Source organism: Lytechinus pictus, chromosome 9 (genome assembly GCF_037042905.1).
Source record: "Lytechinus pictus isolate F3 Inbred chromosome 9, Lp3.0, whole genome shotgun sequence".
NCBI classification, from domain to species: Eukaryota; Metazoa; Echinodermata; class Echinoidea; order Temnopleuroida; family Toxopneustidae; genus Lytechinus; species Lytechinus pictus.
The window spans coordinates 24,609,429-24,621,301 of NC_087253.1; the positions used below are offsets into that span (position 1 = coordinate 24,609,429).

Sequence of the window (11,873 nt, forward strand, 5' to 3'; positions counted from 1 at the left end):
CATTTCCCAAATAAAGAATGTAACATTTTCAATGTATAAAACCAGGTTTTGTGTGTACCCCCCCCCCCTTCCCCATATCGATTGTTTTATCAGTAACATAATATGTTACATGTACAACGATGTCACATGAAAAATAATGAGAATAATCTTCCTAAGACTCTCTGTTTTTTTGCGACTTCAGATCCAGTGTGATTGATTAATTAACCGTCGGAATATGTCAAAGCCATTAGCTGAGTGATTAGGCCCAAAATGATGCGCTTAATTAGTCCAGAAATGGTATTTCTATCATTCTTCGAGAGCGCATCGCTTGATATATATCACATAGTCGGCTTAATTTTAAATCGCAATCTAAAGCGTTTTGTATCGAATGTACTTAGAGTGAATGTGAAGTCGAAGGTAGAATGTATTCACTCTTGTTCACTCTCAATTCGATTTATATTCACTCTTATAATATTCATTCCATAAAATGAAAGTTTTTACTCACTTTCATTGAATGAATAGATAAGCAGAACAATCCTTCGGTTTGAAATTACTACGATATTTTTGGTTTTATTGAGTATATTACTGTCTGCCTTGTTTGAGTTTATTCATTCATTGTAGGCAAGTATCCCATGTTACAATCCTGATTTATAATATCATGTAGATTACAAATTTGAATCACTAAGACAAATTTGGTAGGAAAATTTACTGTGCAATAATAAAAAATAAAGGATATTTTTAATTTTGTTGAAAGCTCTGTATATCAGTATTATTTCAAGGTCTTAAAGTTGGATTTCTCCAGAAATAAACCGTTTCTATTTGTTTATATGCATATATCTTATATGCATATACAAATTGGCTTTCATCGTTATGTAACTTTGCACAAAAGAAAGCTCAAAATACCATAATTGAATTTAGACATTCGTATTTTCCGATTAGTATTTATCCGATTGTAACTGCATCAAGATTATTACATTATAGTATACATCTTCTATCATTATAAGGATGATATATACGCTGTAAATTATGACCTCAATTCTTCATATCGTGCAATGTTTGTACACAAAATAGATAGTATAACCTCGGTGTTTAGGGGCCTTTTTTAATTTTGTAAGCTATGCCCCTCCCTTGCCACACTTCCAGCCCCTATTCACCCCCTTCCCCCCCCCCCCCTCCCCTCCCGAACACAAAAGGTCATATTGGCGGTAATATTTCCTCTGATGTGCGAGGGTCATCTCTTTTGAGGAACGCGAAAGCACCTGATGATACTATTGACCAATGACCGGGCCCGAAGCTCGCCGGTGTACAATGGTAAAAAGGATGCCGCTCTCCCTATTCATAAGACACACACGCGGAGCGGTGAATAGTAAAGTACTATCGCATTGTGTGTCCGGTACACAGAGCACGCTCTACGGGGTAATCGCTCGCGTGCGACTTGTGTGTGTATGGGTGTATTAGCTGCTTTTGTATACTCGCAAAATCTGTATAAAAAGTTTGGCACGCGCGGAGTCAAGCACCACAACTTGTTCATTCGCTCAGCCGAAGTACTCGCCGATTTTAACTTTCGCTCACGCTGACTCCATTGCACTCACAAGTCACAAGCAGTGCAGCTTTACCCGGACTAACAAAATTCTTGTTCTTGATTATCAGTGATTATCTTGGTTTAGTTTAGCCAAGGTCAATTGCTTTGGACTTAATTAAATAATTAATCGATACTTATCGGAGATTTTTCTTGCTTTGGGTCATCATAATTCTTTGGAGCTTTCGTGTCTAGACTTAACTCTATATTGATGTTATTCTACCCGTCAATGCCGTGCCTAGCGACCTGTAAGTAAACTTGAAATTACTTAATTAAATTTTGTTTCGACCAATGACATTGTTCTAAATTTGCGTTATCTCATACCTTACATTTATTGTCCTCTTGTACGAGTCTAATTCCATACGATATTATGTTTGTAAGTATTTTTATCCATATCATAACTGTTATTGAATACATTCAGAACGAATATTTTATTATCCTTTGCATTATTATTTCTGAAAAGAGCTTTTGGGGATTGTGTCAGATGTTACTCATCCATCTCTATTGCTTTTTTAAAGAAGAAATTTGTTTGCCTTGGTTTTTGGTAAATAGTAATTAAATACGCACAATTTTTATCATTCATGCTTCTTGTTTTGTTAGGGATTTCGGACCCTTTATCAGATTTCAGCTAAAATCATACTCTTCTAGTTTTATGTTTTCACGCCTTTCCGTAATTACAATCTTTAATTTTAGATTCATTAATCAATCTCTTGTTAAACAATTAATTTTGATACACAGTTAAAATTTCATCTTGCTTAGTTTTTTCTTGGCGGCAACCTTTTTTAAGTTTTTTTTTTATAAAGATTGATTTATGCTAGCCGCGTACTTAAACTCCAAAGAAAGTAGCAAAAGATATGAACCCTTTCTATGCCGTGAATGCTTTAAAATCCATCATTAGAAGTCTCGCCGATTCATATCCAAATCTGCTATATGCATTACAAATTTCAATTTGCTGATCACGTATTTCATTTTTCATATCACGACTTGCCAATCCTTTAAGTCGCATGGATCTTATGCATGGCGCGATATAGGGCTATCGCTCGTGGATTACCATTGCGAGTGATGACAAAAATGCCTGGTTTTCTCAGCCTAAAACGAAAACGAGGAATAAATAAGCACGCTACAAGAATATTAATGAATCTGTGCCTACACTGCGAAGTCGATTATTTCAATTGAAATGGCATTTATCATAGCCTGGATTTATTGTGTGTTAATGGTCAGATTATCACATTTGTAAAGGTAGCCTATTAATTTGCCAGAAATTAGTATCTTTGATTTTTATGTGGGGGCCAATTAGGCCTATAAATTTGTTTCTAATGAAGTAATTCACATTAAACATTTTTTTAATTAATTTGTACTAGTACTGAGTATTTTTATTTTTCCAATTTGACAGCCAAATTGTAGATCACATAGAATGCTCCATCTTTATTATTGAACATATTTCTTCATTTTTTTTTTTGGGGGGGGGGGGTAATAATTATTACATCAACAATAGATAATGTATATGGAATACAATATTACAATGATTTTTTTTCAAACAAAAATGTATGTACCTCTCATAAACTATTCACTTTTTATGTTTGACAGGTAAAATATTGTATGTCTATGGTAGGGCCTAAACACATGACTATTTTTGAAAGAATGTGCATTTCTATATATGTATTTCAAATAATAATCAAACCAAACACTATTACACATTCTCTCTTAAAGTCATTTGAAATGTGTACACTATTATGTTAAAAAAAAGAAGATAAACTCTCTTTCCTCCTTAGCAATTCATAATTGATAAAGCATTACATTAATCAATTTTTGCAATGAATTTTAATAAAAATTTCATTCAATTAAAAACATAACATTTCTCATTACAATTCTACGAAATACAGTAACGAGAATTGAATTAGGAATAAATTAAATTCATTTAAACACGTAGTAATGCATAGGCCTTTACGGTATATAATACACACGTGTCTTGTGAATGCTTGTGAGTGTATGTGTTTTCCTCTTTAGGTTATAATGTCAAATTCTAGCTATTTTGGGTGAAGAGACATAAATAAATACCTATCATGTTTCCCCCGTGTCTGTGTACGATTAGTCTTAAATCATTCCCTGTTTTTCTTGGAATCATTTAAACGTTTTTGACACATTCGAGGGCTGTCGTGTGTAAGAGAGGGGAAGGGTTTAGAGTGGGTGAAAAGAAGGGGGTGTATTATAAAATTATTTCGCAACTTTTTGCAGTCTGAAATATGATTACCGATTACTACATTATTATACGTTGGGCATGGAAATTCTTGCTTATTTACCATTTTGCATTACATGAAAAGGCTAAATAATTGCAATTTACTAAAATATCTTAGTTTATAGTACAAAAATATTTTTTTATTGAGATATATACAATATACAATACAATAGTTTCACAGCTATAAATCATGGGTTTTCCTAAATTTTAACATAGCTGTCGTTTCACTGTAGAATATTGAATGTTTTCGTTTTATCATAAAAGCTATCGCGGTTGTTTCAATAATGTCAAATCGTGCCAAACTTCAAGGATGAGATAGTAAATTTACTTTATCTGTAACATACAGATTGCCTATGACCAGTTGTTGAATATATATATCATACACATAATATACACTGATATGAAAGTTAAACAGTTGTTTTACGCAGAAGATTTAACCTTTTTGAAGTCCATAAGTGACCGGCCAGATTAGAAGGCAAGGCCGTGGTGCTATAAACCGGTGGCTATATCCCGGGGTATAGTATTTGTTATTGCATGGGGGAATTGTCCATCGTAATTTTTCGTACTGACCATTTGTGTCGGTTGTAAAACAACTGACCAGTGTGAATGAAATACAGGATGATCAATGTTGGACAACAACATTGAACATATGCAACATTTTTAGTATATATTATGTTAGAATAATTAGAATAATAATAATAGTTAGAATAATTCTTTAGTATTTCCTTTACTTTAAATCCATCGACTTTAAAAATACATTGTTAACTATCGTGAAGAATATGATCATGTTTCATTTATCACTTTTTGTGGTGATGATATTTGTAGCATTCTAAGTAATAGTAGTAGTAGTAGCAGTAGTAGTAGTATAGTAGTAGTATAAATGCTCGTAGTTAATTAGTGAAATTTTCTTTATTTGAATTATTCCAATCAGCACTTTCTCTGTGTGTAATTTAGCTGTATGATCCTCAGTGTATGTCTGCTTATGGGTTTATTTTCGGCAACAAAGGAAGCTCTGATCGTCATCGCCAATCCACTTCCTCCCCGATTAATGCCCCCTCCCTCCCCCTCCTACACGTAGCACCCCCCCCCCCCCGCGCTCCTTCTTTCCCCTTCCTCGGTTGGAACACTTCCTTTTTCATGCACCCTACTCAGACAGATCATTGCGTCTTGTCTTTATCCATATCCTCTCCCAACTTCCATTACACACGCGGACTGTGGTGCTATGTCGGGGTTGTGTTTTGGGGCGCTTGCTTTCTGGGTAATATACGATTTCTAACAAACGAAAGAAGCATATTCTATGAGTTCGCATTTGACCCCATAATGTAAAAGGTTTTATGCAACAGGTGTATACCCCCCCCCCTCTTTCTCCCTTCCTCTCTCTCTTTGTTTCCGTTGCTCTCCCGAACCTACCAATTTAGTGTAACCAACACAAAAAGTCGTTTTACACGCGGTTTAGGTTTAACAAACATAATTTTATTTCTGACTGTATATGTATTTTGTCTGTTGCTGCCCTTGACCCTCCCCCCTCCATTTCCCCTTTTCCTATCCATACCCCCCTCTCTTCTCTCTATACCAATGCGTGCATTGCAACAACCAACCCACCAATCTTTCACTATTTCTAGCAACTTCCTGTCCCTTATTCCCCGATCTAACCGGTTCCCAGTTCAAGACAGGTCACAAAAATATATTTCCACTTTTTCACTCGGTTTAGAAAGACAAAAAAATGAAGCCAGCCGTTATATAAAACCCTTATAAAACTGATTGTACATAGAGTTACTAGTAGCTCCATGGTTAGAACTTTCACTTTAATATCTTGTTCATGCATATTTTTTATACCTTGGTATACAAGAGGTACACTCTTGGTTACATGGATTTCAGATTGATTATGATAGGTACACTGCATAATATTTATTTTTAAATTGTCATTTTTTTTTCAAGTTTTTCAAATAAATAAATTAAAATGAATATGCAGTATAAACAGGTCCATTGGAATAACAACCAATGTACTAGACGTATTTGTAGTACGTTTGTATGTTATTTCATGATTTCATGAAAAATTGCGGTGAAAGTTGCCAAATTGGACTTGATCATAGTTATTATGTAGGCTACGCCTATCAGTGACACTTACGGACCCTACTGAAATTGAATGAAGAATTGTAAGCCTATATGCAATATTGATATGTCATATCGTTCAATATAAACAAGTTTGGGAGCCAAATCCCTTTTCTCACTCACTCAGTCAATGGAATGCCACGGCATTGGCCTATATCAATCTGTTCTTTCGATCACTTAAAGAAAATGCCCACAATGCGATCTCGCGCTCCATACTCCACATGCGACGCTCAACTCACCGGAAATTTTGATACCAGTTGGCGTCCCATATCAATGCTGCGTTCGTAATGGACTAAGGCACTTCGTAAGGCTATGCATAGCATGTTGATGATATTTACACGATACGATATGAATGGAAAACTGTCACAGATGAAATGTTGGCAATATCTTTAAACTGTTGATGCCGCAGAGTGATGGATGTGTCACGCGCACTCTCAGAGGTTAAAAGATGTTTGTACTAATGCATTTTGCTATGTATTGTATTGATAGTTCTGTAAATACAATGTTTCGCGATGATCGCGTGCCTTGGTATATATTTTATCTTGTTACCTGGGCTAGGGCTAGCACCAGTATTGCTTATTTCAAAGAATCCAGACTTCTGATAAAGTAATCAGCTAAAACTTCCCTTTTTCCTCCTTCGGACCAGATTTCCAATCCTGTTTCGACTATGCAACTTTTTACTGGTTGTTATCTAGTACTATTCAACGATACTATTCCCGGCAAAAGCCGGTGTTAGTAAGTGCTATCAGGATCATACAAGGTGATTGAGTCATGCGTGGGTCTAATCCCAACAATAACCACAGGTCATAGAAGGGAATCCTTCCCCGATTTGACGACTCCAACTGAAATCTAGTCTCCCTTCCCCAGGTTGCCATGGCCACAAAATCGCGGCTTTTTTTAGGAAAGCGCTCCAACATAACAAGTTGACCAATACTGTCACGTGTTTAGGGTCACGAATAGTGTGGTCAATGCTGTGGTTATTAACGTAACCAATTTCATTTTCTTGTTCTCTTTCTAAATCCAGACCCCAGCCAGAACAAAGATATGATTCCCCTCACGACGCCCTCTACGCCGAACCCCACGCCACTGGGTCCACCCACCGGTGCTACGACCACCACCACCACCCTCAAACCGGCCGGAGATTCCCCGCTCACCGACAGAAGCATGGACACATCAACGCCAGGTCTGCTGGGCGGCGTCGGCAGCGGAATCCACAAATCCGAGCAGGACTCGACCAACAACAATGCCGGCGCCAACGGCAAGGGAAATGACGACGTCAAGTCACCGGGCGATCCCAAGGACGATGATAAGAACGACAGCGATGCCAAGAGGAAGAAGAGGAGAAACAGAACGACGTTCACAAGTTACCAGCTGGAAGAGATGGAGAAGGTACGAAAAGGACTTTTTTTCTTCAATTTCATACAAAATTCACATGGGCCTTCAGTTAAATCAGTTTTCCATATTACCATTGAATGTAGCGATGACATCAAAAATTTTGGTAACAATTCTGATTATAGTGATTAAACATGATTGTGAAACAAAACAGCTTTGAATTATATCACCCTGGTCGTTTGCAATGGATTGATCGTTATACCTAGTACACCTGAAAGTTGTTTTGGTGGTGCTATAATTCATAATTGGAAGAATATTGTCAGAATGTAAATCTTTCGAGTATCATTTTTTCGTAATATCGACAAGAAAAACAAATCAAAGGCGAACCATTTGCCATTAGTCAGTTAGTTGGCTTCATTTTAAAATCTGTTTCTCTTCTCTTATTTCAGGTTTTCCAAAGGACGCATTACCCCGATGTGTATTGCAGAGAACAACTCGCTCTCAGATGCGATCTCACAGAGGCACGAGTCCAGGTAAGAGTGACGTCACTTACTACTTATTATTACGTCACAATGTTTGTTTGTCTTCTAGGTGTCGAGGATAGACGAGCGCAGGTGAATGTGGTGGTGCTTGTAATTTTGTCGTCATCCACTGAGCGAATTTCAATTACTGCGCTAATGGAGATTGATTATAGTTAAGCGATGTGTATTAAACGATCAATTCATTATTTTGTTTGTGGACTTCGGCGCGCGCGCTCGTCTCCCTTGCGTTGATAATGAAAACTTTGCAAGCTCTGGCCGCTAGACAGTTTGCCTACAGAAGCTTTCATTGACGATAAAAAGACCTCCTAAAACATGTAAAACTCTTATGTTTCTTTTAACTATATAATGTTAGGTACTCCTTGAGTTATAGTGACTAAAACTTCGCCCTAATGCCGATAAAGATTATGTTCTTCATGTCACTTTCAAGTCTTTGTTTAGAGTAAGGGAGGGGGAGTTTGAGCGTGAGTCGGATATCGTGCAAATTGAAGATAACCCCTTCTCCCCCCGAACACCGGTGGTTGGCGATATCTACTTCCGCCCTTTCCCCCTCACGGGGTCACACAGGTCAAATCTAGAGGGATGCGCTATCTATGGAGTGCCGCTTGAAACAATCCCCAAGTATTAATTACGAACGATTATAAAGAAATGAAATATTTTACAATTTTATAATTATCCTGATTATTGTCACTTTTATTCTTTTAATGTGACAACAAATTATTAGACATATTTCATTGTATACAATGTTACATAACAGGGGCTAATCAGAAAAATCTAATCACGGTTATGCTTGCAAGATTATTTAACAACTTTAAATGATATTAGTTTGACCGATTTCTTTATAATCGCGCACATATTAGGGCCTGTAAGCAAAGTGTATTTTGTTGAAAAAAAATACACAAATGAAATACCAAGGGAGATATTGAAACATTGTGAATTGTTAGGTAGGTTAAAAGATAGTTGTTAGTGATTTAATATTGGTTTGGCTGAGGATTTTCTTAGTACGATTTTTAAAATTAAAACCCACAAACTGCATACCCTAAATAGACTATATTTGTGTAGTAGATAACTCTCAGTCAGCGATAGACCCATCTTTATACATAACTGTATCACCATGATCACTTTGATGATATTGAGCCTCCGCAGCAGGTGCCATGCATCCTGCCTAGCCACCCCGACGGGGTCCCTATTCACAGGAAAGGGGGGCAAGATTGCACCCCTAGGGGACAGGGAAAGCTCCTGAGAACCCCAACAGAGTGCATAAAACTAGGTGCAAGGGGTGGGTCGAGAATACGTATAATAGGTATCATTTCAAACTAACATCAAATGAATTCAAGTGGATCATCCTAAATATTATTCTTTTTATCAAAAATATATTAAGAAAACGAGAAATTACTAAAAAGACTTTGTTTGATTCATAATAATTCCAATAACCTTTGGCTCTCCACCAACAAAAAATCGATGTAAATAACCGCATTTCTTAAAAGAATTTATAATTTTCAATATCAGTTTGGGTGCTTTAATGTAGTCCATGCATGGCGTTGTAAAGTGTAATGCAAGATAATGAATCAGCATCACCACTCCCCCTCTCCGCTCGAACCCCTAAATGTGTTGCCATTGTCTCGGGCGTTGGGCATGTGCCCAGACAAGTTACGTAATATTTCCGCGGTCACCTCTCCCCTCCTTTCCGTTGGTGACTCGCCGTGTCACAAACAGGACATGGAGAAGGGGAACACCTCAAAATAACCTTAAGCTATACCACGTGATGGGGAGGGGGAAACCCTTCGAAAATGAGTTCGAAAAACAAGACAAATTTTCAACCTTATTTTATTCACTTGATAAAATCAATTATTGATGCATCGATAGTTCAAAGATTTGAATATTTACTAGATTATAAACAGGGGCCGCGGAGCCCGGGTGGGGCGGGGGGGGGGGTTGAGCCCCACTAATTATGTTTTGTTTGCATGGACAGCCCCCTCCCTTCACTTTAAAAACCGTCCGCGACGATCGCCATTTGCCTTTATGAAATAGAACCCCTAGTTCCCAAAACAAAAATAACCCAAAATTATAGCAATAATGATTATAATAATATGATGTCTTTTCAAGTTTTAGCATTGAATGTTATCGGCATTGCCCAATAGAAGATGAAGAAATGTTGTGTGACAATAAATTAAGGGACATAAAGCACACACAGGCAGTTATGAAACCAACTTGGACATGAACTTCCTTTCATATGCGTAGTATTTCCCGATCAAAAATACACCACCAGATTTCATTTCACACCTTAGTTCATGGGGGCCGCAACATAAAAAGTGACTTTGTATGAAAATTGTATCTGAGTACTTTTGCATCCCCTTTTTCTTCTGATAAAGATCGATCGAATCTCGAGAAGGAGTCACTGTTTTCTAGGTCGATTGGAACGGGGATTTGAAGGAAACTTGCAGATACTCGATAGCGCTGTAGTTTGCCCCCAGAGGTATTCCACAAAATTCAAGCATAATACGAAATTTCTATCGTTTGACAGACAATATTTTAGGAGCGTTTGCCCCATTTTGCTTCATTTGAGATTCAGGTGCTTGTTTCAAGACACGCGAATGTAACAGTTTTGTTTCCTCTCGATAGGTATATATAAGTCTCTTTATCGTTTGATAATGTGCCAGAGTATCATTTTGCTCCCCTTGCAAGTCCCTTTATATTTAGCCATTAGAGTTCTATTATTTTATTTGACAATTATCTTTTTTGGCGTCCCTCTATCCTTTTATCTAGGCCATGACCGGGTCACGAACGCCCAGAAAAGGGGCATCTTTCGAATTCGTCAGAATTAGATTCAGATATAGATTGTATGATGTTATTTTTGCAGCGTTGGATAGTATGTAGAACAGCCTGGATCGGATATAGTAGTATAGTTTCCTATATCTATTTTAGCAATCGTCTAATATACTTGACAGATTCGAGGAAGTTTTTAGGTGATATTGTTTCCTTTTAGGGCATATATAGGACTATAATCGGAAATAATTCGCAAGGGATTACTTCCTATCCATATATACGAAGGTTGGAAGTTTATTTCCGCCTTTAAAAAAAAAACCTGCCTATGAATTTATTTAATAAACATAATGGAGGTTAGCGTCCTCTTTTTATCTGAGACAAATAGGTTTCTTGTCACTGTTTTTAGTTTGTAAAACACGTACAAAGAAAATAATTATTGATTTGAAACTCAGAGACTAATGACCAACATTTTGGTAGCCAATTCGCTTATTTTTATATCGACAGATATACAAATCTATTTAGATTAAAGTTTTCAACGGCTATCCTTTTTTTTTCATCTTAAAAGTCACTGGCCTAAATCAGGAGACATTTGTTTGTCGTTTAACCCATTAATACCAAACTGACTTCAAATTGAATAACTCTATTGATTTTTCCATGTTGGGTAAAATAATTAACGTGCACTCCGTAGTTCTTATGCTGCGTCTCAAGAGTGTGGCAATATCTGTCTAGCTGCATATTTGATTATTAGGAAATTAGATAATTCAACTAATAATGAATGAGTTCTAACTACCGATATTAGGTCACAGGAATCAATTTATTCCCCGAAAAATGATTACACGTTAAAATTTTGCGCTGTACTTTTGGCGCGCAACGAAATTTCCATGTAGAATACGATATAGCTGAACTGACTATCGAGCGTATCGTCTGCGCTGTATGTTTGCTATAGTGACGGGGAGAGGGGGAGACGAGCCGATATTTTCTGAGATATTAATACATATTTCCGGTATATATGGCCTTGGTCGCTTCCTCTGATCACAGTTTAGATTAACGATGGGAAAAAGGAGAGGGGATTAATTATCAACAATGCATTCGATACTTGCATTATATTCATGTAGTACATCATCAAGAGAGTGTCATGACAATCTTATCTTCTTTATAAGAGAATGTGAAGATAATTCCCATAGATACAATTTGTAAGAGTTTACTAAAGAGTCAACAAAAATAGAATTTGGAGAAGACATATACACAGAGATGTAGCAGTGAGTAGGCTTGAATATAAAGAACAAACGGTCATACAATTGCAAGAACCAAAACACAATTTTGTTCATAT

General features: G+C 36.9%; 1 protein-coding gene across 1 annotated transcript; it reads left to right on the forward strand.

The window, feature by feature from the left end:
* Window positions 1–1,324: 1,324 nt before the first annotated feature.
* On the forward strand, window positions 1,325–9,822 carry LOC129268648 (ALX homeobox protein 1-like). Its single transcript, XM_054906176.2, has 3 exons — window positions 1,325–1,806; window positions 6,931–7,295; window positions 7,688–9,822. Exons 1-3 carry the CDS (start codon window positions 1,770–1,772, stop codon window positions 7,934–7,936), a joined length of 651 nt encoding a protein of 216 aa, XP_054762151.2. The 5' UTR covers window positions 1,325–1,769; the 3' UTR covers window positions 7,937–9,822.
* Window positions 9,823–11,873: the final 2,051 nt, after the last annotated feature.

Excerpts from the sequence above, each read along its gene's own strand:
- LOC129268648 (XM_054906176.2), top strand. The coding sequence starts at position 1,770 with ATGTTATTCTACCCGTCAATGCCGTGCCTAGCGACCT. Across the intron at positions 1,807-6,930 it reads AATGCCGTGCCTAGCGACCT|ACCCCAGCCAGAACAAAGAT; the intron begins GTAAGTAAACTT and ends TTCTAAATCCAG. Across the intron at positions 7,296-7,687 it reads AGCTGGAAGAGATGGAGAAG|GTTTTCCAAAGGACGCATTA; the intron begins GTACGAAAAGGA and ends CTCTTATTTCAG.